At 41.2% G+C, this 27,496-nt stretch overlaps 1 protein-coding gene across 1 annotated transcript in view; it reads right to left on the bottom strand.

Annotated features, from left to right (window-relative positions):
• LOC126190822 (venom dipeptidyl peptidase 4-like) overlaps positions 1-27,496 on the bottom strand; it is a 382,023-nt gene that overhangs the window by 108,606 nt on the left and 245,921 nt on the right. Inside the window, exon 9 of the mRNA XM_049931391.1 lies at positions 25,722-25,857. Within this exon, the coding sequence (XP_049787348.1) occupies positions 25,722-25,857 (136 nt within the window). The remainder of the gene's footprint in view (positions 1-25,721; positions 25,858-27,496) is intronic.

Below are 27,496 nucleotides of genomic sequence, written 5' to 3'. Positions count from 1 at the left end.
CGTGTTTGGCGCCGTGCAGGTGAGCGCCACAATCAGGACTGCATACGACCGAGGCACACAGGGCCAACACCCGGCATCATGGTGTGGGGAGCGATCTCCTACACTGGCCGTACACCACTGGTGATCGTCGAGGGGACACTGAATAGTGCACGGTACATCCAAACCGTCATCGAACCCATCGTTCTACCATTCCTAGACCGGCAAGGGAACTTGCTGTTCCAACAGGACAATGCACGTCCGCATGTATCCCGTGCCACCCAACGTGCTCTAGAAGGTGTAAGTCAACTACCCTGGCCAGCAAGATCTCCGGATCTGTCCCCCATTGAGCATGTTTGGGACTGGATGAAGCGTCGTCTCACGCGGTCTGCACGTCCACACGAACGCTGGTCCAACTGAGGCGCCAGGTGGAAATGGCATGGCAAGCCGTTCCACAGGACTACATCCAGCATCTCTACGATCGTCTCCATGGGAGAATAGCAGCCTGCATTGCTGCGAAAGGTGGATATACACTGTACTAGTGCCGACATTGTGCATGCTCTGTTGCCTGTGTCTATGTGCCTGTGGTTCTGTCAGTGTGATCATGTGATGTATCTGACCCCAGGAATGTGTCAATAAAGTTTCCCCTTCCTGGGACAATGAATTCACGGTGTTCTTATTTCAATTTCCAGGAGTGTAGAAGTAACTAAGACCAAAATCACTGTCCGCGTGGAGGAGGAGGCTACAGCTGAAAGCTGGGACTGGTTATACACATCTGAGATGGATACATTCCAAGTAACATTACCAAATAGAAACCGATTAAACAAATTCGTTAAACCTGGTCAAAAGCGTCAGTCCCCGTGCTATGTATAGGAATTCACATCGCTCAGTATCCAAGTAATGATGCCTTAGGGCATAAGGGCGTAGGAATAACAGTATATGTCTACTGAAATGGCGATCTTTTTCACTGACATGTACGCATTGATCTGTACATACAATCATTCGTTCATTTTCCAGACATTTGTCTAGGAATATTTAAGTGATTAACATTGCATGATTGCTGGTTAAAGTAAGCAAGGGATATACCACTGTATATGTGAAATTCTGGTACATTAATAACCTGTATAACCGCGAGAATGCACTGTGTTATACAGGTGCCGGATGTCAGTTTATGGGATAGAGTTCCATGCCTGTTGCAGTTTGTTGGTCATTATAGGAACGGTTAACGCTGCTTGTACAGTACGCTGGAGTTTTCGTTCGATGAAGTCCCATAGCTGTTCGATTGGAGACAGGTCTGGTGATCTAACAAACCAAGGCAACATGTTCACACTCTGTAGAGCGTGTTGGATTACAACAGCGGTATATGGCCGAGCGTTATCCTGTTGCATAACATACCCAGAAATGCTATTCCTGAATGGCAGCACAACTGGTTGAATCACCAGGCTGACGTACAGATACGCATTCAGGGTGCGTGGGATGACCACGAGAGTGGTCCTGCTGTCATACGAAATCGCACCTGAGACCGTAACTCTAACTGTAGGTCCAGTGTGTCTAGCACGCGGACAGGTTGGTTGAAAGCCCTCAACTGGCCTCCCTCCACCCAACAAAAGACCATTACGGACACCGAAGCAGAACCAGCTTTGGTCAGAGAACACAACAGATCTCCATCCTGCCCTCCAATCTCACGGTTGGCACTACCGAAGCAGCAAATGGCGGTGGTTTGCGGTCAGTGGAATGCACGCTACAGGGCGTCTGGCTCGGAGCTATCCTTGAAGTAACCGATTTGTAACCGTTCGTTGTGTCACTGTGGTGGCGACTGCTGTTCAAATTCTGCTGCAGATGCAGTTCGATGCGCCAGAGGCATACGCCGAACACGAAGGTTTCGCTATCGGTGGTGGCACGTAGTCATCCGGAGCCCGGTCTTTATGCGATCGTACACTCTCGTGGACAGCATCCGTGTTCTAGAACAGGGCTTCCCAATAAAATTTTCTCGAGGAGCCCCTCATCGAACATGTTGGTACGTTGTCATATCACAGTACCTAAAAAAGCCAAATTAAGGGTCTTTTTATACGTTTTCAATTTTTGGTACTTAGAAAAACATTGACATATTCATTATCGAAAAAAATATTGAGCTTAAATTTTTTTCAATTTAGCCATCATTGTTATTGTTCAGCAGCCGAAACAAAAAAATCTGTTATCATACGAAATATATTTAATATGAAACTTCCAGGCAGATTAAAACTGTGTGCCCGACCGAGACTCGAACTCGGGACCTTTGCCTTTCGCGGGCAAGTGCTCTACCATCTGAGCTACCGAAGCACGACTCACGCCCTGTCTCCTAGCTTTACTTCTGCCAGTATCTCGTCTCCCACCTTCCAAACTTTACAGAAGCTCTCATGCGAACCTTGCAGAACTAGCACTCCTGAAAGAAAGGATACTTCGGAGACATGGCTTAGCCACAGCGTGGGGGATGTTTCCAGAATGAGATTTCACTCTGCAGCGGAGTGTGCGCTGATATGAAACTTCCTGGCTGACTAAAACCGTGCGCCCGACCGAGACTCGAACTCGGGACCCCCGCCCCCCGCGGGCAAGCGCTCCACCATCCGAGCCACCGAAGGTAGGAGACGAGATACTGGCAGAAGTAAAGCTGTGAGACCGGGCGTGAGTCGCGCTTCGGCAGCCCAGACGGCAGAGCACCCGCCCGCGAAAGGCAAAGGTCCCGAGCTCGAGCCCCGGCCTGGCACACAGCTGTAATCCGCCAGGAAGTTTCATTTGTGTTCAATTGCCCGCGAAAGGCAAAGGTCCCGAGTTCGAGTCTCGGTCGGGCACACAGTTTTAATCTGCCTGGAAGTTTCATATCAGGGCACACTCCGCTGCAGAGTGAAAATCTCATTCTGGATATATTTAATATATTCTTTATTCTAATAGCATCTTGCGGACCCCTCTGGCATAGCTCGCGAACCCCTGGGGGTCCGCGGACCACCTGTTGGGAACCACTGCTCTAGACCATCCAGCTTCTCGTAGCCCTATTATACGACCTCGTTCAAACTCAGTGAGATGTTGATCATGGCGTCTTTGTCGCTTCAAAAGTATTCTTGACTAACATCAACTCATCACACCCAATCTCAAAGGTAACTAAAGCTCATGACCTTTACAGCGTGTATACAAATCTTTAACATATTGCAGCGTGTCAGCAACTGTGAAATGTACAGCAAATAAACAATGTTTTCAGCCTTCAGTTGCAAATTACCTTGCAACTGAAGGCTGAAAACATTGTTTATTTGCTTTACAGCGTGTATTTAAAGCAAACCTGATTTTCATCTTCATAGTGGCGCTATTTGTGCCGCTCTGATGCATCTAGAGCGAAAATTGGATAGACGTCCCATATCAGATCTTGGGACACGCCTACCAACTTTCGTTTCTGTCCCACAACCCCTCCCTGGGTTGCGATTTTTTTCCGACAGTGTATGTCCTGTGACAGACTGTACAATTTGATTCCGATGTTTACGGTTGTAAATAATGTGTACGTTGTAATTACAACGTTGTGGCTGCCTCTTCCCACTGCCTACACTACTGGTCATTAAAATTGCTATACCAAGAAGAAATGCAGATGATAAACGGGTATTCATTGAACAAATATATTATACTAGAACTGACATGTGATTACATTTTGAAGCAATTTGGGTGCAAAGATCCTGAGAAATCAGTACCCAGAACAAACACCTCTGTCCGTAATTACGGCCTTGATACGCCTGGCCATTGAGTCAAACAGAGCTTGGATGGCGTGTACAGGTACAGCTGAAACGTCCCCTTTGAACAATTTTACATGTGAAACGTCCACTTAGAACAATTATACAAGCCTGTGCTTAACCTGACACACAATATTATTTAGCGCAACGCAATCTGACTTTCAATAACCCCTACAAAACAATGGCCCTGACTAACTTTAACCTATACCTTTTACAAATCACTTACCTCACAAAAATCTTCGCTACTCAAGCTACTGCAAAACAGCGAGCGCCACTACTGCCAGCTAAATAAAAGATTCAAACTACTGAAGGTACTAACTACTGATAGGGATAGTTAGCAAATGAAAGATATTAATAGAGAACAAACAATGTATTTACCTTAATATTCATAATTGACATTCAGTCTTACAGATTATCAAAACTCCGCCATCTCTCTCCCCACATCCACCACTGCTGGCGGCTCACCTCCAACTGCCCAACGCTATCTGCTGTTCACATCCAGCTATAGCAGTTCATGACAACAATGGCAGGCAACAATGCAAACTAGCCACATACTGCACACAGCATAGCCAGTGATTTTCATATAGAGTGCTATGTAACGTTGCCAATAAAAAACATAAACAGCAAACTTACATAAAGAAAACATAAACAGCCTACTTACATAGCCCCCATGCTCCCCACAAAAAATTTTACAAAATGTTTTTGGCCAGTGGCCAATACAGATTTGAAAAAATTTTTTCATAATTACAATAACAAAGATATCAAATGCACACACTTATTGACACAATGTTGGTCAACAGCTAAAATTTTTTTCACAGTCAATAAAGACAGTCCAGATTGTTCATCATAATAGTAATTACAGTTTTTGTTTTTCACAAAGTCTCATTAGTAAAAGAAATTGCACATAGAAGTAGTGGATTTCCATGCAGTCTTGAAGAAGTAGTGTTGTCCTTCCAACGGAAAGACAGTGCTGACTCTTGAAATGCTGACAGGTAATGGGCCACAATGGAGCAAACCCACAGCAGAGTCATTCGAAGTTCTGACGAATATTGGTAGGTAGGTCATCACTGAGCAGACCCACTGCAGTCCTGGTAGAGAGTATTGGGGGGCCACCAGAGGTGCAGACCCACTGCAGTCCTGGTAGAAATTGTGGACAGGCCCACTGTACTCCTGGTAGAGATTGTGGTATCGGTGGGCCACCCGAGGTGCAGACCCACTGTAGTCCTTGTAGAGATGGCCAGCAGCCATCTGTTGCGACTGTGCAGGTGCACAATCACCATTGAAGAGTCTTGCGGATAATAGAGCAAGTCCATAACCACCACTTGTGCACTCACAAAGTTTTTGGGAATTGTCCTTAGAACCAGCAATGCTGTTATCCAGTCCCTTGCTGAATTAGTAACACACGTGCAAACACTAACAGTCCCTACTTCTCACATATTGTCCATATACTATAACCAACAGAATGTGTGCAGTGAAATGAATGCGTACAAGTTGCTGAATTTGATTAACTGGCGTCAATTACAGTTATATAACATAAGAATACAATAACAAAGGTACAAAAAACATCATTAAAAACATAACAATACAGATAATATTTGTAGTAATAGGGCTTTACAAAAGAATAGAAATAAACATATACATCAGTGTTACAGGAATGATGACATGAGTACATACATAAAAGATCAGAATCACTTTTAAAAATTCAACTTCACACATGAGCATTAAAACAGAATAAATAAAGTCTAAGCATCTTTACAAAGAAAATAACAGAGTATTAGAAAAATTCTACAACATAGCTCTCAACAGCTAAACACATAAAGACAGGAAAAACACAAATACACAAGGGTACACAAACACATAGTGGGATAACACCAAAAGGAAAGGACAACACACAATTACATATTTGGAAACAGCAGCAAAGAGGAAAGGACAGGGTTTGTTTTACTGCAGTATTTTGCTTGGAGATCTCCCTTCATTCCATAGATCGTTCGTCTTATTTCAACCTTTGCTTCCACCAAAAAAATCCTATCCAAGCATGCTTTCTGTATTTATATGTTCACATATTTCTTACCTCATTATTTATTTCCAAGATAATCCTACCTATACCTCCTTCCTGTATTCGATTCATATTTCTTTCAAAATAATTATCTCTGATTGTACAATACTCATTGGGGCCCAAATCTTTCTTCACAATGCATTCTTTACCTATTCTCCATAGTCAGTTTCTTATATAGTCTACCCCCTCTTAAGCTAACTTAAATCTACTGAGCTCAGATATATATACCAAGGGACAAGGCAATGCAGCAAAAAAAAAATAATTAACACAAACATCAATGACAAAATATAGAAATGGCAAAGCAAGCAGCATAAATTAGCAAAGCAAGTGCAATATTACAACTAATATAAGGCACTGTGCAGGAAACAAGAAAAACTAGCTTAGAAGAGTAACACAAAGTCAAATTCAGTAACACTATGCCTGGCAAACAGCAGCAACCTATACCTAAACGTGACATAGCTCAAGCAGAAAAAATATTACAGGAAAAACAACAATGCAGACAAGGGAAATGCATATTCACATCTTAATGTCTATGTAATTAAAGTGGTGCACCATAACAACTGATTGTAAAAAAATATTACCATGTACTAGAAAAGAAAATTATGTGTTACTGTTGCTAGTTTCTTCTTATTGTTCTTTCCTTTCCAAGTGCTCCTTTCTTAAAGAATGTGGATTACAAAATTATCATTTAATAGATCTGTTGACAGAAAGAGTTCACATTAGCAAATGCATCTCATTTTATAAAAGCAATGCTGCAACACAGCTGGAAACCAGATATCAAATGAAATAAGCAATTACGCAAACCAAAGCATAAAAATATCATTCAGTAGTCATGTGACATTTCATTTCATAAGTTAATGGCTCTCAACTCTCGTAGAAAGACACTTGTCATAATCAGGTGAGCAGATGTAAAAATATTTCTTGTCATTTTGTTAGGCATTTCAGTAAATATCATAAATTTTTAAGTAACGAGGGTGTCGCATTAGCGATGAAAGGCACATCCTAATGGCTTATTCTCCAGGTGTTTGACACAGCTGTGTGCCCACAACGCATTACAAAAATCATATGTTTTCAAGTAACGTGTCGCATTAGCGATGCCCTCTACAAAGGTATGTCAACAGCGAGTTTAATGGCCTCTCTTTGTCCTTCTCTTCCACCTGTGCCTCTGGCACACCCTAATGGCTTTCTTTTCTACCTGAGCGTCTGAAAAGGCTTGTTCTCCAGGTGTCTGACACACCTGGGTGCCCACGTCACATTATGTGCAGGTGGTCACTTAACTTTCTTACGGAAATATTTACGACAGTAGTTTCCGCTACAGTGACAGTCTCATATAAAAACATTTCACAGGTCAAGAATTTTATTGACATAAACATACCTCAACAGCATAATACACATCGTCGTCGTAAAAATAACATCATAACACCTCAGTCAAATGTCAAAAACGTCGTAGCTTCTTCCAATGATTTCAAAACCTAAAGAAAATTCTCTGCTCATTTCGGTAGTGTCATCTACCTCAAACGTACTTTAAAAATTATGATCTCATACCAAAATACATCATTCAAAGCTCTCATAGTATCACAATGGTACCAAAAAAATATGAACAGTGCAAAAGGTACAGACAAAGTACCATTTCTTAAGTGTGAAGTAATCCAACTCTGTAATTGCGTAAACATGTGTCACTGACGTAGTAAAAGGATGTTTGTTTCTCTGTTAAATGATCAGATAGGTGTGTAATTTATGTGTTAGAGAAATATGGTACCGATGTGTAAAGTTGTATAAGCAAATACCATATTAGCTAGGGCTCCTTGTGCTTGCCAAACACATGGTACACAAAGTAGGCGTGTACGCCCCTGAGGTTTGTTGTAATTATACCCTCAGGTGTTACAGATTACAGCAATGGAATGAAATGTATCACGGAAAACTTTCTTTGTAATTCAAAAATCTTTAAAAATAAATGTTTTAAGTACAAAATTAATCACTCAAGTACGTGTCCTGTAGCGCTAAATGTGCGTTTTGCTCTAAGATAATCTCTGGGAAGTGTCGTAGTTATCGTCCTCCAAAAGCTAAGTTCAGCAGAAGCCAATGTACTTACCTCATGATAAACAAAAGTGAAATGCTTTGCGTATAGATAACTTAGTTATTACGCTTATTGCCGTGATGAGGAAAGTACTGTGCTGTAACGTATTGTTGTCCTACGGAAAAGGCTGTCTCCTTGTAGCAATAGCACAAAAGTTACTACTAAAACATGTCTCACTTTATAGAAGAATTCAGAAAAAACTGTGCAGATATAAAACAGATACACCGCAAAAGCAACATTGTAAATTGTCACTCATTAGTAACATCGTGATATAATCGTGTAGCTGTCAAAGAAACCAAATACTAAGTCATCTTGAATCTCACAGAAAGTACTTCAAATCCTGAATCCACTCTCAAGCAAACCAAAATGTTGCATGAAAATTTCATTAGCAGTGCTGGTAAATGTTCTAATCGTGCAACTAACAAGCAAGAATGTACACACACAATTACACTGTGTCGTCTGTTCGCAATAACAATGCATTCGTAATTTCTGTTTAAATAATTTCTCTTGGTTCTTGACTGGATGGTTAGTTAGCTTTAAAACATAGTTGCATGTTAACAGTTTCTCAGTGTGACAAATTGTACAAGTAGCGTGAAGTGAAAATTGCAAAGACTAAGTTAAAAAGCAGATTATCTGTCAATAAATGGTTTTACATGAGAAATGTGGTGTAAACCTTTACTCTTCCTAGTACGCAGAGTTTCAACTTCAACGCAATTATCATGTGGTATACGTCGGATTCTGTAAGGTCCATTGTAAACTAGAAAGAATTTGTGACTCAAGTGTTTCTTCTTATGTGACAATGAATGAGCTTTAATGAGAACTTTCTGACCAATACATAATTTCTTTGCATTTGCTTTACCGTGTAGTTTTCTCCTTTTGTCTGCTGCAGATTTTATATTTTTAAGAGCCAAATCAATTATGTCTTTGTGTCGAAGTTTACGTGTATTCGGGAAAGGTACAAGCTCTCTGATTCTGTTCGGAGGTTCTACATTCTTCAGTACAAGAGTAGGTGGTAAAGCAGTGGAATCATGAGGCATTTCATTCAGCACATTTTGAAATAAGTGTAAATATCTGTCCCAATGCTGATGCTTTCTGTGACAATAAAGTCTGCAAAGCTTATTGATTTCTTTCATAATCCGTTCCGACGGGTTACAGTGTGGTGAATACAATGAAATAAAAACAGGTTTGATTTTATGATTCCGAAGCATGCGTGACCAAACAGCAGATCTGAATTGCGGTCCGTTATCTGAAATGACTTTACTAACGTGTCCCACTTCACGTAAGAAATTTTTAACAAAGGCGTTGGATACAGACCGTCCAGTGGCTTTACGTAACGGAGTGAAAGAAACAAATTTTGAAGTAAGTTCAACAGCGACTAGAACGTACGAAAATCCATTCGATGTTGTGACAAGGGGTCCCAAGAGATCAACAGCAGCAAATTCTTTTAATTTGGAAGGAATAATAGGAAACAACGGAGCACGATGTGAGATAGTAGATGGTTTCGCCTTTTGACAAAGTTTACAAATAGACAAGACTCTTCGAATTCGCTTTTCCATATTGTTAAAATAACAAGTCGTTCGAAGAATATGATAACATTTTCGTGGACCAAAATGTGCGTAGCTGAAATGAATGTACCAAATGAGCTTATTAACAAAATCGTCTGGAATGCAAAGTACCCATAGCTTGTCATCAACAGTGCAGCGTTTGAAGAGTATGTTGTTTCTAACCAGGTAATAATGCCGAATCTGAGTGTGTGTCTTTTCATGCCATTTACTTTTGATATCTTTCCAAATCGGATCTTTATCTTGTTCATGAGCAATGTCCTTTAAAGATGTGGTGATGAAGTTTTCAAAGGCGACTTTCTGAATGTAAAGAATACTGAAATTTTTCTCGAGGTTGCCTTCTGTGTTACTTTTCTCAAGCCCAGCCGGTGCGCGTGACAGCGCGTCCGCAACAATGTTCTCCTTGCCGGGAATGTAGACTATTGTGAAGCGGAATTCTTGCAGAAACAATGCCCAACGTTTTAACCTATCATGATTTAATTTTGAAGACATAAGAAACTGTAATGCACGATGATCACTGTATACTTTTACGTGCTTACCAGAAAGAAAGAAACGAAATTTGTTAAATGCCCAAACGATAGCTAAAGCTTCTAATTCAGTAACGGAATAATTTTTTTCAGATTTTGTTAGCACTCGGCTAGCAAAAGCAATGGTTTTCTGTATGGTAGTGTCATTTTCTATGGCTTCTTGAAATAAATGGGCACCAAGACCAACTTTGGAAGAATCCGTGCTAAGGCAGAAATCTTGTGACAGATCTGGATGAGCTAGTATTGGCGCGTGAAGTAACGCTTCTTTCAAAGAATTGAATTCCAACTGTGCTTGTTCGTCCCAGTTCCAAATAGTATTTTTTCCAGTGAGAGAACAAAGTTTTGGTGTAACTAGAATTTGCATATTCAGAAAACGACGGTAAAAATTTACGAGACCTAGAAAACTGCGGACTTGTTTTTTTGTGGATGGAACTGGAATGGCTCTAATTGCTTCTAACTTTTCAGGATCCGGCTGAATGCCTTCAGAAGAAATAATATGTCCCAAAAACTTCACCTTTGTCCTACCGAATTCAGACTTTTCCAAGTTAACTGTAATTCCAGATTCTGCAAAAATACGTAACAAACTGTTGAGGATGCGGTTATGTTGTTCCCATGAAGCTTCTGCTATTAGAATATCGTCCACATATAAAGTGATGTGACGTTTTAAGAACTCAGGTAATATGGAATTTAACCCACGAATGAATGCTGCTGAAGAAATGTTCAAACCAAAAGGAAGTTTCCGAAACTGATAACAAACGCCGAAACAAAGGAAAGCTGTGTATTTTCTGCATTCTGGATGAAGTTCGATCTGATAAAAGCTGGATCTGAGATCAATGGAAGACAACACTTTTACACCATTAACATTTTGAAGAAGTTCTTCCATCGTCTGCGGCCTGTCTGTTTCAGGAATAATGATAGTATTGATTTGTCTCGAATCTAAGACAAGTCTGATCGATCCATTTTTCTTCTCAACAACATGTAACGGATTGTTGTATGAGCTTACTGCAGGCTCAATAATGCCCTCGTCAAGCATAGATTGTATTTCTGTTCTAACACGGTCCCTATAATGTGCTGGAATTACGTATGGTCTAACACAAAATTTAGTATGCTCACGAACACGAAATTGGTATTGAAACCCCTTGATTGTTCCTGTTTTGTGAGTAAAAACTGTGGAATGTGCTTGTAAAATCTCAAAAAGGTCCTGCCTATCAGTGTCATTACAATTCTCAATTGTCTGAATTTTATTCTGAATTAACTCATTAATTTCAAATATGCCGTCGATGTCATCCCTGTCAGTACTTGCAGAGTGATTGTTAGTGTCTAGTTCCGTAGAAAATTCCGAACTGTTATCTAACAGAAGGTAAAGCCGATTAATTTCCTCATCATGGTTTGAGAGCCAGTCTTCAAATTTCAAAGCTATTGACATACCTTCTTTCTCTAAACTTATTTCAGCATCGTGAAAGCTTAAAATTGCTTTGTATTCATTCAAAAAGTCTACTCCCAGTATAATTTCCGTCGACAATAATGGAACAATAAGAAAGTTCATAGAGAAGCTGTGGCTTTGGCAAAAGAATTCTAAATTGGTTTGTTGGCGTACATCTACACTTTTTCCAAAGATTGCACCTTGTAATTTAATCTTACGTAACGGAAGTGTGGGGCAATCGTTCGATTTGTTGCATTTGCTAAAAGCTGTTTCACTAATTACTGAAATGGGACTGCCAGAGTCAAGTACTGCCGAAAATTTTACGTCATTTACAGTAATGTGGATCACAGGATATGCAATGTTGTTATGTTTTACGTCGTGTTCCTGGAGTAAGATGTCTCTAATGTCTTCCATTTTTACGTAATTACTAGCTACGGCAGCAGCGTCATCAGTTTCATAAGTACATATTGTGGCTGCCAGCGGTGTGAGTCATCGCCTATTGTCTCTTTGTTGGCGCGCGTCGTTATTGGGATTTGGAGACCTAACTTCCACAAATTCGCCTTGCCCAGAGGGCCCAGCTCTGTTTAAAACTCGCCAGTTCTGATGCAATTCAGGTCTGTCGTTACGATCATATCGTCTGTCGTCATGTCGGTAGGTTCGATAGTTTCTTTCTTGTCGGTCATGTGGTGGAGAATTTCTGCCTGAGTCGTAACTGCGTGCTGGACCGTTGCGTCTAAAGTTATTCTGTCTCCCTTGATAATAGTTATTTTGGTTCCCATATTGTCTGTTTCTCTGATTGTCTCTGTGATAGTCATTACCGCGGAAAGGTGATCTTTCCCTGTAACTATTACTCTGCCAGTGGTTATCATATGGGTGGTGTCTGTTTTGGTCACGATTTACGTTGTAAGAATAGGTTTGTCGTGGCCATTTATTGTTTCTGTCGTCACGGAATTGAGACGGATGTGACCTGTAGTGATTGTTTTCCTGTTTTCGCATCCCGCGACTGTCTGTGTCAATTTCCAGTTCTTGTAACAATCCCTGAAAAGCTTCAATGTCGTCTTTGCAACGTCCTGCCAAAATAATATGTCGTAAATGTTCAGGCAGTTTGATTAAGCAAATGCGGATGAGTTCTGAGGGGCTGTATGGGTTTGATAGGTACTGATTCTTGTGCAACATGTCTTCAAAATATTTGACAAGACTGGAAAATTCAGATTGTTCAAAGTGTTTCATCATCATGATGCTATGTTTTACGCGATCTTGTGTAGCTTGTGACCAATATGCTGAGAGGAACGCATGGTAAAATTCTCCTTCACTGTGACAATCGTGAATGACCGATCGCATTCTTACAGCTGGTTCATTCTCTAAGTAGCCACACATAAATTCTAACCTGTGCTCCAATGACCAGTTGGGAGGGAAACAATGAGAGAATTGATGGAGCCATGCTTGTGGATGAATGTCGTTACCAGAATTCTTAAATGTTTTGAATTTACGTGTAGTAATGAACAGCTTATAGTCAAAATCATCGTGTCGGCGAGTAGCATGTCGGTCATTGTCACGTCGTTTCGGCGGTTCCATCTCAAAATTCGGTGCACCTTGCCAATTCCTTTCATAATTACCGAAATGCCCTGTGTTATTATTTTGTGGCTTTTCCGTATTTCTAAGTTCCTCTTCCCGTGTTGGAGCGCGAGTATCCTCTGAAATATGTAATTCTTGTATTACCTGTGTCAACTGATCTTGTACTTCCCGGATTTCTCTTTTGTACTGTGTATTGATTTGATTTTGATTTTGTTTGAATTTTCTAATTTGTTCATACTCTTCTGTGTCAGTGAAGGCTATGGGTCTTGTGTCATTCAGATCATCATCTACCTTTGTAGATAAGTTAGTGACCTGATCCGAAAGTTCGGCTACTTTCTCTGATAATGAACTAATTTCCCCCATGTGTCTTTCTACTGTGTCCTTTAAGTTTTCCTGAGTTTTTGCAAGTTGCGTAACCGAATCGGTAGATGCAACTGAGTCCATTTTAGCTTGCAAGGTCTCATGATTTTCATGAACAATAGTTTGCAGCTCTTTTATGGCTGCTTCGTGATTCTGTAATGCATTTTCATGCCGCGAAAAAATAGGCTGAAAATGCTCACAAATTTGTGTTTTTACGTCATTACAGACTTTTTGGCATTTCGATTCAATGTTATGTAACTCAGTAGTTAGATCTTCACGTGTTTGTTCAAGTGTGGTGTCTAACTTCCGAAGATTTTGTTCCATTGTGTCTAACTTTTGAAGATTTTGTTCCACTGTGTCTAACTTTTTAAGATTTTGTTCCACTGTGTCTAACTTTTTAAGATTTTGTTCCATTGTGTCTAACTTTTGAAGATTTTGTCCCATCTGTCTCTGATTTTGTTCCATTTGTTGCATTAGTTGTAATAACAATGCATTAGTGTCTGGAATCTGTTCCTCTGCTCTTTTCGGCAGTGCATTTGCGCCGGCAACATTCACATTTTGACAAGCTGAAAATGTGTCTTGACTTATTTGAGAAAACGGTGAGGACGCAAAACCTGAATCTACAGTATTTGCAATATTGTGTCCTATCATTTCGGATTCCTGAGGCGAGCTGTTGCCGACCGACCGATCGATAATGCTTCCCTGTTCACTACCTGTTTGACTGTCTACGCCATTGTTTGACGTCCGCTCCATTTCCCTATGCACAGTTACCAAATTACTACTTTGAACATTAGTTAACTCATTACACAGTGGCGCTAACACATTGCTTTCGTCTTCACTGTCGTTTCTCAGTTTACTTTCGAGCCGAGTGTTACGTTTTTCACACGCCATTATTGTGACAATATTTCACACGATAACACAGAAAAACACAATTTGAAGAGCAAAAATAGGAGAACACATTAACATAGCACTGAAAATAATATCTAGTTAATTGCAGCTGCGAAATACTTGGTGCAAATCTACATGCATGCCACAACTGTTTTACAGTACAACAATGAAAGGCTGCAACTACAAAGGAGATTCCCTCTACAATTACGCACTAGCAATAAACAAAATCTACACTAATTACACAAACTACAAGAAAAAAATCAGAAGATTCCAGTGAGGTATCCTAGGCTAAGGGTCGACATATGAAACGTCCCCTTTGAACAATTTTACATGTGAAACGTCCACTTAGAACAATTATACAAGCCTGTGCTTAACCTGACACACAATATTATTTAGCGCAACGCAATCTGACTTTCAATAACCCCTACAAAACAATGGCCCTGACTAACTTTAACCTATACCTTTTACAAATCACTTACCTCACAAAAATCTTCGCTACTCAAGCTACTGCAAAACAGCGAGCGCCACTACTGCCAGCTAAATAAAAGATTCAAACTACTGAAGGTACTAACTACTGATAGGGATAGTTAGCAAATGAAAGATATTAATAGAGAACAAACAATGTATTTACCTTAATATTCATAATTGACATTCAGTCTTACAGATTATCAAAACTCCGCCATCTCTCTCCCCACATCCACCACTGCTGGCGGCTCACCTCCAACTGCCCAACGCTATCTGCTGTTCACATCCAGCTATAGCAGTTCATGACAACAATGGCAGGCAACAATGCAAACTAGCCACATACTGCACACAGCATAGCCAGTGATTTTCATATAGAGTGCTATGTAACGTTGCCAATAAAAAACATAAACAGCAAACTTACATAAAGAAAACATAAACAGCCTACTTACACAGCTACACATGCAGCTTCAACACGATACCACAGTTCGTCAAGAGTAGTGACTGGCGTATTGTGACGAGCCAGTTGCTCGGCCACCATTGACCAGACGTTTTAAATTGGTGAGAGATCGGGAGAATTTGCTGGCCAGGGCAGCAGTCGAACATTTTCTGTATCCAGAAAGGCCCGTACAGGACCTGCAACACGCGGTCGCGCATTATCCTGCTGAAATGTAGGGTTTCGCAGGGATCGAATGAAGCCACGGGTCGTAACACATCTTAAATGTAACGTCCACTGTTCAAAGTGCCGACAATGCGAACAAGAGGTGACCGAGACGTGTAACCAATGGCAACCCATACCATCACGCCGGGTGATACGCCACTATGGTGATGACGAATACACGCTTCCAATGTGCGTTCACCGCGATGTCGCCAAACACGGATGCGACCATTATGATGCTGTAAACAGAACCTGGATTCATCCGAAAAAAATGACGTTTTGCCATTCGTGCACCCAGGTTCGTCGTTGAGTACACCATCGCAGGCGCTCCTGTCTGTGATGCAGCGTCACGGGTAACCTCAGCCATGGACTCCGAGCTGATAGTCCATGCTGCTGCAAACGTCGTCGATCTGTTTGTGCAAATGGTTGTTGTCTTTCAAACTTCCCCATCTGTTGATTCAGGGATCGAGACGTGGCTGCACGATCCGTTACAGCCATGCGGATAAGATGCCTGTCATCTCGACTGCTAGTGATATGAGGTCTTTGGGATCCAGCACAGTGTTCCGTTTTACCCTCCTGAACCCATCGATTCCTTATTCTGCTAACAGTCACTGGATCTCGACCAACGCGAGCAGCAATGTCGCGATACGATAAACCGCAGTCGCCATAGGCTACAACCCCATCTTTATCAAAGTCGTAAACGTGATGGTACGCATTTCTCCTCCATACACGAGGCATCACTACAACGTTTCACCACGCAACGCCGGTCAACTGGTGTTTGTGTATGAGAAATCGGTTGAAAACTTTCCTCATGTCAGCACGTTGTAGGTGTCGCCACCGGCGCTAACTTTGTGTGAATGCTCTGAAAAGCTAATCATTTGCATTTCTCAGCATCTTCTTACAGTCAGCTAAATTTCGCGTCTGTAGCACGTCATCTTAGTGGTGTAGCAATTTTAATTGCCAGTAGTGTAGCACAATCAATTTTAAGGGCGCCGTAATTGTTATCAGGTCCGCCGCTCGTGGTCTCGAGGTAGCGTTCTCGCTTCCCGAGCACGGGGTCCCGGGTTCGATTCCCGGCGGGGTCAGGGATTTTTCCTGCCTCGAGATGACTGGGTGTTGTTGTGTCGTCTTCATCATCATCATTCATCCCCATTACGGTCGGCAATGGCAATGGCAAACCACCTCCACTAGGATCTTGCCTAGTAAGGCGGCGCGGGTCTCCCACGTCGCTCCCCTACGCTCTGTAAAGAAGTATGGGACTCATCATCATCATCATTAATTGTTAACAGGCCACGGGTATTTTAAATTGATTACCCATCCAGTATTCGACCGTCTAAGGCGTTCCTACCTGCAGGTGGATCCGGATTTGTTGGATACTTGTGAAGCTTATGGGGGACATCACTCCTCTAATAAGAATGAACTAAGGAGAAACAAAAATATATGCTAAAAGTAGAATTAATCAAAACACAATATTTTGCCCAGGGGCAGACTTCACTGTTGTCGCATAACGATAGATGACACAGATCACATGTTTTGGAATCACAGTGATATTCCTGTGTTTTGTTCGCGGTGGTAAACAGCTGAACAACTACCAACTGCAAGGCGGTAAATGCCTGCAGAAAGACGTGTATGCAACGACAGCTGCTGGTCCGTCTTGAAGCTCAAACTGAACGGGAAGGACATGGCGGCGGCCGGTTTGTGGAACAGCTGCCAACCACGTGGTGAGGCAGCGGGTAAAGCCTACCTGCTGGGGCATAGGAGATGACCATGTCTTTTTGCCGACAGATGTTTACTACTCTGGATCAGTTCCAACCACCAGAAAGGCAGTTCTCACTGCACGCCTACGCTTCAACGACGGAGAAGAATGACCATCCTTTTAGGTTTCAACGGCTGCCGCCGTTTTGAGTAAATTACTAACTACTCTCAAAATGACAGCAGTTGAAATATGTTTAGAAATTTTGGTTCATCTGTATGTTAGAAATCATTATCATAAACTCTCATGTCTCTCAGAAATTTTGTTAATCTTTTAAATCGTGACTGAATTTTCAAGGAACTCGAAATAGAATTTGTAGGGAAATCTGGGATCATTGGTCAGTTGTTCATTTCGAAAGTGTGGTGAATCTGTCATCCGATTAATTGCTTATTAATTCGTACATGACAATTTCTTTGTTTTCGGTCTTGTAACGCCACCTACGTACCTCTCTCGCCACATGGTGGCCGGGACGCTTCTGGCTGTGTTCGACGATATAAAATGTTTAGTATTTTTTCCGATTCATAGATGAGATAACTAGACAATGTTATATTATGTAATATTTGTTTCTTTTAGACACTTTTCTTTCGTTTGTATGTATCTCTTTATACCAATTCTTATCTATAGCACTGATTTTCATCCATTACAACAACATTTTTGTTCATTCTCCTTTTCAATTCTATATGTAAGCAACTTATATTATTTCATAATGGCATAATCTCCTTAGGCCACTGCAGAGAAGGGGGTAGAGTTACATTCTGAGCACCTAGGAACTTTCAGTTTTGTGTACTACAGTCCTGCTACAGCCTAAACCTCAATTATGATAAGTATATATAATTCAGACACTTCTCTCATTATTGATAATTTCTTAACTCAGTATATTTGCCAGACAATTAAAATTCAGGCAAGTTCCTCTAATTCACATCTTACGAGTAAACCTCTCAATCTTTAGTAACCTATTTTGTACAGAACTATATTTATATTGCACACATATCCTCAGAAAGAATTCTCACACATCATACAACATTTATTGCAACAGTGATGTCCCTATATTTACATTTTTTTCTTTTCTCTCTAGAGATGTATTTCGTCCTTTATTGCTGGACCTGCCATCTTTATTTCATACTTCGTATATAAGGGTACAACGTCCTGCTTATCAATCTACACCTCTTTACTCCCCACTCTACTCATCTATTTTGAGAGGAACTAATTCCTACCTTATCGTGAATCCATTGTTTGCTTTCTTTCTCATTGGTTTCCAAGTGCTCCCTCATACTTCATTTTAAATACTGACCAAATTTATGCACATTTCATCTTTGTTTGTGTATTCTGACATTCAATCTTTTATTAGAAACTAATGTTAGGTGATTCAAAATTGTTTCAAACTTTTGTTGCTATCAACGTTCATGATACCTCTTGGTTTTAACGTAGATTTTAGTACATCATCAAACATAATCTAAATTAAATACTTTTCACCCTTCCTCTCTGCTGCTCCTCAATATGACGCTGGTAACATCTCATTATATTTAAGATCAAATTTATGAAATATATGAAGTTATTCTTGTGATATACAGTTAATTATAACCAATTCTTCTCTAAGGATATATGGGTGTTTATTTATCATTGTAATACAACAATTCCATTGCTCTACGTAAACACGACTCTTTATGAAGTTGTAATCCTGGTGAATTTCTCCTAAAGAAAGAAACTCCTCCTGGAAATCAAGCAGACTGAAAAAAGAAAGGTTGCTCGTGATGAGCAATATTGAATATGGAGAGAGGGAGGAAAGATATGGTATCCACTGAGCAAAATAAGAAAGAAACTAAAAGATCAGTAACGTTGAGACCGAAGAAGGACGCAAGACGTCAGCCCCGAAGGCAGATGCCTTGATGCCTTCTCACACCCCACCCTGGGTCGCTCAGGTGGTGGTCATCAGTCCTACAGAATCTACAGAATGGTCACGATCAGCACCCCCCCCCCCTCCCCCTAACCTCATATGCCTGCAAAAGTGGCCTCAGATTCCTTCTGTTTCCGATCAATGACGATTACGTGTTCAACAAAGAGATCTGCCTGTTAAATTAATGAATAGTTCTGCACTACCTTTTTACCCTTACGTGAACATCATAACCATGTAACATAAATCTTAAAGAATACATCGTTTATGTAAAGACCATTTTATACATGGGTGCAGTTTGCAATTAATACCGAAATTCTTCTTAATATATTTGATGCTTCCAGCTATACACCATATAATTAAACGATCTCCAGAAATTGTCACGAATGAAATATGTGACATTAATTAATGACAGGGATTGTAACGCAAATGATATTTACAAGAAGCCTGAGTGTGATATATGACATAGGTTTGTCACTTAATCATAAAGCGATCTCAACTTCTCACTACTAACTTAATGGCGAACGAATTGCATTCAAGATTTTAGTCTGTAAAACAACAAATGAGTTCTTGTGGTTTTTTGGCGTATAATTTGTATTCAAAGTGGCATGTAAGGAAGACACAATATTTCTATTACATAATTTCAGCACAATATACTGGGATAGCAGAATGAAGCATAATTTAAAGCAGACGGAAGAGCAAATGAGGAAGGATCGTTAAGCAAAAAGCGAACTATGAAGGAAAGTGATGATGAACTTGGGCCCTTGTAGACGTCACTCAAAAAAATTCAACAAGAAAATGAATGCTCTGAGGATAATGGCACGTAATTAACACCGCTCCGTTCTAGTGTTGTCGAGAAGTGTAACTTTAGATAACCCTGTCGACCCATGTACCTCATCTTACTGTAGGAGTCAGGTCACGTGCATTTTACATCAAATCTACCCTTACGCTCCTTTATTTATTTTCCTCAGGCATTTAAACCCGTCATTGTTGGTAAAGTGAAGTTTTGACTTAAAAACTAAACCCAATCTCACCTTCAAATTGGTTCAAATAGCTCTGAGCCCTATGGGACTTAACATCTGAGGTCATCAGTCCCCTAGAACTTAGAACTACTTAAACCTAACTAACCTAAAGACATCACACACATCCATGCCCGACACAGGATTCGAACCTGCGACCGCAGCAGCAGCGCGGTTCCAGACTGAAGCGCCTAGAACCACTCGGTCGCAACGGCCTACATCATTTCATCCTCATCACCGACCGCAAGTCGCCCAATGTGGCGTCGACTTAAATAAGACTTACATTTTTGTCGTTCACTTTTGGGGTATTTCCCGACATTTGCGGCCCCATGTCTTATATTAAATTACTTGTCTGTACGTCATCTACGTCGAATCGGGGGTTTTTAAACGTTAATAAGAATCGCGACGTAGGTGTAAAAATAGTGCAGGAGGGAAGAATGTAAACCCACTACCTAACACTGTGTCTGTTAACAGGATGTAGTGCGAGAGGTGTTGAAGTAATTTTGGATAGGCATGGCAATGGTAAGAGCAAATGCTCCTCAGCTGTTACTGATGGTGCATCTGTTATGACAGGAGTTTGATCTGGGGTAGCAACTCTTAAAAAAAAATAAAAATAAAAGACATATAATATGTGTGAACTGTGTGGCCCTTCTGCTAGCTGTAGCAGTCAAGTCGCTGAATAGTGTTCGTAGCTTGGAAAGTTTCAAGATATTCTAAACAGAATTTATAACTACTTTGCATAGTCACCAATGAATTACAAGGCATTAAAAGATAGCCAAGAAATACATAACGACCCAAGGAAAAATTTTGTTAAAATATTTGCCAATCACTGTCTCTCAATGGGAGAGGCAGTAAATTCATAACGTGTAACTTGGAATTCTTTGGTGTCTGTGCTGGAAAAAGATAAAATACCAGTACCAAGGGGCTTACTAAAAATGTGAAGTGTCTAAAATTGTTGTCAACATTGTATTTTATGACAGATGTCATCTTTCTTGCTAAGAAATTGTGTCTGATTTTTCAAAAGTCGATACAGATCCCAAGTGCATGAAAATATGCGTTAACTTGTGCATACAAGGGCTCGAGGACCTTAAAATGAAATGTGGTCCAAATTACAGTTCTTTCCTTGATGAAGTACCTCCAGAATTTCAAGAAGGTGAGTTAGAATTTCGAGGAAACGTAATACAAGATGCAGTGCCGCGTAGAAATGTTATTAAGTACACAATTCGCAGATTCTTAGACAACTTGCTTATAAATTTAAATCAGAGGCTATGTTATTTAGAGAAGCTAGGATTATTTCATATATTGTCGCCTAAAAACTACAGAAGTGATGACGAGAATGGCAATAAGCAAATCAAAGAAATACGTGCACAAATTAATTCTTCCATATCTATGAATTTAAATGATCTGTTACTGGAATGGGCATTGTTTAAGAAGGAGTTGAACAGTATATGTGTGATGGAATGGATTTCAAGAGTTGATAGAGTACATTTATGTTAATGAGACGAGTGAACAATTCCATCTTATGGATTTAATTATAGAATACGTCGCTAGTACTTCCCTGCACACTTTTGGCTGCAGGCGATGGTTTGGTTCCATGAACAATATAAAAACAGAAATCAGATATTGTGTTTCTAAGGAATGAGTTAGCCCTTCAGTATTAATCATCGGAAATTTACTATCTCGCAATGATTTTGATTCTGAAACGGCATTCAGTGTGTGGAGGATGCATAAAAGCCGGAGTCTTTTAATGTGACATGATATAATGTAATGCAAAATCGCAAATTAGTTCTGACAGTTTGCTGCATTGTAGATATGATATGGAATCTGTGGATCTACACCGAAGCCCACAGAAACTGGCATAGGCGTGCGTATTCAAATACAAAGATATGAAAACAGGCAGAATACGGCGCTGCGGTCTGCAATGCCTACATAAGGCAACAAGTGTCTGACGCACTTGTTAGGTGGGTTACTGCTGCTACAATGACAGGTTATCAAGATTTAAGTGACTTTGGACGTGGTGTTATAGTCGGTGCAAGAGCGATGGGACACAGCATCTGCGAGGTAGCGATGACTGTTGCTGAGCGGTTCCAGGCGCTTCAGTCCGGAACCGCGCTGCTGCTACGGTAGCATTGTGTGTACCGATACGAAGTTACATTGACATCTGACGGCGTCTTCTGGGTGCTTCACTTTATTTGTTAGGCGGTGTACATTAACTGCCCAGATAATTTCGCTTGAGAGTTTTCTTCTAAATAAGTGCCGGCCGCCGTGGACGAGCGGTTCTAGGCACTTCAGTTTGGAACCGCGCGACCGCTACGGTTTCAGCTTCGAATCCTGCCTCGGACATGGATGTGTGTGATGTCCTTAGGTTAGTTAGGTTTAAGTAGTTCTAAGTCTAGGGGACTGATGACGTCAGATGTTAAGTCCCATAGTGCTTAGAGCCATTTTTTGGTACCGATGAAGTGGGGATTTTCCAGTGCGACCATTTCACGACTGTACCGTGACTATCAAGAATCCGATAAAACATCAAATCTCCGACATCGCTGCTGCCGGAAAAAAATCCTGCAAGAACGGGACCAAGAACGACTGAATAGAGTCGTTCGACGTGACGGAAGTGCAGTCCCTTCCGCAAATTGCCCTAGAATTCAGTGCTGGGCCATCAACAAATGTCAGCGTACGAACCATTCAACGAAACGTCATTGATGTAGGCCGTCGGAGCCCAAGGCCCACTCGTGTCCCCTTGATGACTGCACGACACTAATCTTTACACCTCGCCTGGGCCAGTCAACACTGACATTGGACTGTAATGATTGAGAACAAGATGCCTGGTCGAACGAGTCTCGTTTCAAATTGTATCGAGCGGATGAACGTGTGCGGGCATGGGGACAACCTCTTGCATCCACGGACCCTGCATGTCAGCGGGGGACTGTTCAAGTTGGTGGAAGCTCTGTAATGGTGTGGGGTGTGTGCAGCTGGAGTGATATAGGACTCCTGATACGTCTAGATAGGACCCCGACAGGTGACGTCAGCATCCTGTCTGATCACATGCATCCATTCATGTCCATCGCGCATTCCGACGGACTTGGGCAATTCCAGAAGGAAATTGAGACAGAGTGGCTCCAGGAACGCTCTTCTGTGCTTAAACACTACCACTGGCCACCAAACTCCCCAGACATTAACTTTATTGAGTATATCTGGGATGCCTTGCAACGTGCTGTTCAGAAGAGATCTCCAACCCCTCGTACTCTTACGGATTTAGGGACAGCCCTGCAGGATTCATGGTGTCAGTTCCCTCCAGCACTACTTCAGACATTAGTGGATTCCATGCCATGTCTTCTTACGCCACTTCTGCGTACTCGCGGGGGCCGTACACGATATTAGGCAGGTGTACCAGTTTCTTTGGCTCTTCAGTGTATATGTGTAAAAGTTAAGTTAAAAAGATAATAAATTTTCAATTAGCATACTACTGTTAGCTTCAATTCAATACAGACATATTTCACTTTTAACACTCACATTAACAGCATAAATTACAAAATTTTGCACTAGCAGAATGTTGCACAAACTTACCATATTTTGGAAAAAGGTAAATATTGATTTGTACACTTTTGTGACATTATTTTTTTCTAGCTTAACCGCTGCTCTTATCGTCTATAGCTGTAATCAAATTCTCTTCAGATGGCTCTGATGGAGAACTGGTGGACTTCGTTGTCCATGTAGTTTTTTATTTTTACTATGGTGGAATTAACAAACCTCCGACAAACATTCAGTTGTATACAGGGTGTTACAAAAAGGTACGGCCAAACTTTCAGGAAACATTCCTCACGCACAAAGAAAGAAAATATGTTATGTAGACATGTGTCCGGAAACGCTTACTTTCCATGTTAGAGCTCATTTTATTACTTCTCTTCAAATCACATTAATCATGGAATGGAAACACACAGCAACAGAACGTACCAACGCGACGTCAAACACTTTGTTGCAGGAAATGTTCAAAATGTCCTCCGTTAGCGAGGATACATGCATCCACCCTACGTCGCATGGAATCCCTGAAGCGCTGATGCAACCCTGGAGAATGCCGTATTGTATCACAGCCGTCCACAATACGAGCACGAAGTGTCTCTACATTTGGTACCGCGGTTGCTTTGACAAGAGCTTTCAAATGCCCCCATAAATGAAAGTCAAGAGGGTTGAGGTCAGGAGAGCGTGGAGGCCACGGAATTGGTCCGCCTCTACCAACCCATTGGTCACCGAATCTGTTGTTGATCAGCGTACGAACACTTCGACTGAAATGTGCAGGAGCTCCATCGTACATGAACGACATGTTGTGTCGTACTTGTAAAGGCACATGTTTTAGCAGCACAGGTAGAGTATCCCGTATGAAATCATGATAACGTTCTCCATTGAGCGTAGGTGGAAGAAACTAAAATGAGCTCTAACATGGAAATTAAGCGTTTCCGGACACATGTCCACATAACATCTTTCCTTTATTTGTGTGTGAGGAATGTTTCCTGAAAGTTTGGCCGTACCTTTTTGTAACACCCTGTATAAACGAACATGAAATACTTCTTGCGTCACACAATGTCCTTAAATTTCAAACACTGCAGATTTGGAGAACAGGGAACATTTGCTGTTCACTCGCAACGATATGATACGTGAAACTCTGACATTAGACAGATGAATGACATTTTTGACATTTCATTCGAGTTCTTCTGTTCTGCCTTGACGTTGGGCCACATTGTCATGGTGCGTGTTTTTACTCAGTGGCACACCTTGCTCCTCCAAACCCAAGACAATGACTCAAGCAGTAAGCACGTACTGGAGTTCGCGGTAATGCATCGATCGCCCCCCTCTCCCCCCTCCCCCCTTGAAGTCACGTAGTGTCCATCCATATAGGCATCACATGCAAAACAGATAACAAAAACACACCAACAGCCTCCAATTCTTAAACATTAAACTATTACATGGTTTAACGATCACGGTCATCATTCGTCGACTAGGTAGACGTAGGGCTACGCATCGATCTACTGGGGCGATATGTAGGGCAACAAGGCATGGAAGTTGGGGTGGTTCTTCCTATAATTATTGCATGGGTTCTGGAAGCGTTTAGCCTGAAAATCTGTTGGATACCAGGAGACAAAATAGTTAAGATGGAGTTGGAAGGATCGTTGAAACTTTTTGAGTGTCGTCTAGAGCGCTCGCAAAAGAGGGTCTTCGGCATTCTAATGGAGGTGGTTCAGTGACAATGGCAGGATAGAGGATATAAAGGAGAGCAGAGAGGACAATGTCCTAAAGCTGGCCTGCAGTAGGATCAGGGATATAGAAACAGGTTTCGTCAATAGTGATAAATGATGCAGTAAGAAGTATTCAGTGAATTGTACGTAGTCAACTGGAAATGAACAAATCTGGCGCTTGGAGAGGAGGCTAGAATACGACACACAGTCATATGATTGATGGAGGTGAAAGAACACAAAAACTGCTGCGGATTTTTAAGCTGGTGGGATAGGAATGAGTGAACTACAGGAATTGGTCCTCAGAGGGATGGAACGAAAGCCACATTGGTTAACCAGAAGGATGCGTTCGGACCGGATGGATTCAACGACCCAGCTAAGCAATGAGGTGAGGCTGATAGGGTGGTGGGACGAGATATCATTCTTGGGTTAGTCTGCTTTGAAGAAGACAACGATAAAGCTTACTCTGGTATTTGTGGACTGACATTCTAAATCAACATGTGAGAACACAACACATTACCTTTTCCCCAGTAATCTGTGCCGACTTGCTGCGGGTGTTGTAGGTGACGAACTGCGTTATGTTTTCAAGGCGATTGGAAAACCAAACCATTAAAGTGTTTTCATCCATCCAAACAGACTCTTGAATGTAGTAGTCCCTGTAACAAAAAAGTAATCAGATTTACCACGTTGTGCAGCCAAGGTATAAGAAAATCACTTGAAAGGCAACGCTCTAGATACGAAAAGGACAAAGTAACTTCAAGCCAACTTTACTCCGAAAATCAAGTACAGAAGAGTCTTGTACCTGGAGAATAGTGTATCAAGGAACATACGTTGTTTCCTGGTTGTTGTTTAAATCTAGTGACCAGTTTTAGAATCACATTAAAGAATGCACACTTGTGACTGCCAATAGCAGTTTACGGCATTTTCAACTGTTTTTGTGTTTTTGTTGTAGTCCGCCGCTCGTGGTCTCGCGGTAGCGTTCTCGCTTCCCGAGCACGGGGTCCCGGGTTCGATTCCCGGCGGGGTCAGGGATTTTCACCTGCCTCGAGATGACTGGGTGTTTGTGTTGTCCTCATCATTTCATCATCATCCAGGAACGTGGCGAAATTGGACTGAGCAAAGGTTGGGAAATTGTACGGGCGCTGATAACCACGCAGTTGAGCGCCCCACAAACCAAACATCATCATCAACTGTTTTTGTTGTTGTGAGACATGTGGTTTCTTACTAACAAACTACTGTCTTAGTAAGCAAGAGTTGTTAGGATCACACACAGTTGCATTGTTTCGGACACGTTATTATAGACTTGTAATAAGTCTTAAAGCTTATACATAATTTTTAACATCCATCTCCATCACACCTCAGACGCGCCGATTCTCTACTGCTCCGGTTTTCCCAGTGTCCACGATTTACTTCCGTATAAAGCTGTGCTTCAAATGCACACTCTCAAAACTTTCTTCCACAAGTTAAGTCCTACGTTTGATACTAGTACGCCCCTTTTTACGTGGAATGCCGTCTTTGCATGTGATAATCTGCTTCTTAAATCCTGCTTCGTACGTCCACCCTGCGTAATTTTGCTTCAAATCGGTAGCCGATAATAATCGACCCGATAACATCGATGAATGATGACGAATTTGTAGAACGACGTAAAAATCAACCTGCAGATACATCTAATGACACACATACTAATAAATACACCAATAATTAACATTACATGTCCGACAAATGTTTATCTACAGACTGTAATATTAACATTTTTGGGAGAAGTTTCCTCTTCAGTCTTTTGCGTTGTTGAGAGCGAGCATACCTTGATTTCGAAAACAGTCTTTCAGACGCTGACAATGTTGCTGTACAACGGAAATATTTAAGCGAACATCTTCGTAGTTTTGCATTGATAATGCCAATGATGTGTTTCCATACCTCTAACAGATGTTGTTTAATATCTAAAGCCAATTTTTGAAATATCTCAACTGTTGAAATAGCATAACTGAATCAGATCAAAAAAATTCTTTTCTTGTACTATTTTATACCGTTCACACCATACATCACATTTTGTTTTTGTGTATGTTCGGTAGTGTATCAACGCTCTGCCTATCTTCTTTGATAGTTGTTTCAACAGCTGCAAGAAAACCAGCGATGCTTTCGGTTGCCTTCTAACGTGCTACAGCGTCTCAAAAATGTAGTCCTTGACTCTAGGATCAAGCAACATTGGATGGTTGATATGAAAATATGTTCAGTTTGTAGTAAAAACTTTTCGACTTCTATTGTCGTGAAAATAAAATTGCCCACCCTTTGGAG

The sequence above is a fragment of the Schistocerca cancellata genome, chromosome 6 (assembly GCF_023864275.1).
Source record: "Schistocerca cancellata isolate TAMUIC-IGC-003103 chromosome 6, iqSchCanc2.1, whole genome shotgun sequence".
Classification (NCBI taxonomy): domain Eukaryota; kingdom Metazoa; phylum Arthropoda; class Insecta; order Orthoptera; family Acrididae; genus Schistocerca; species Schistocerca cancellata.
This window is presented reverse-complemented; position numbering and strand designations above follow the sequence as displayed.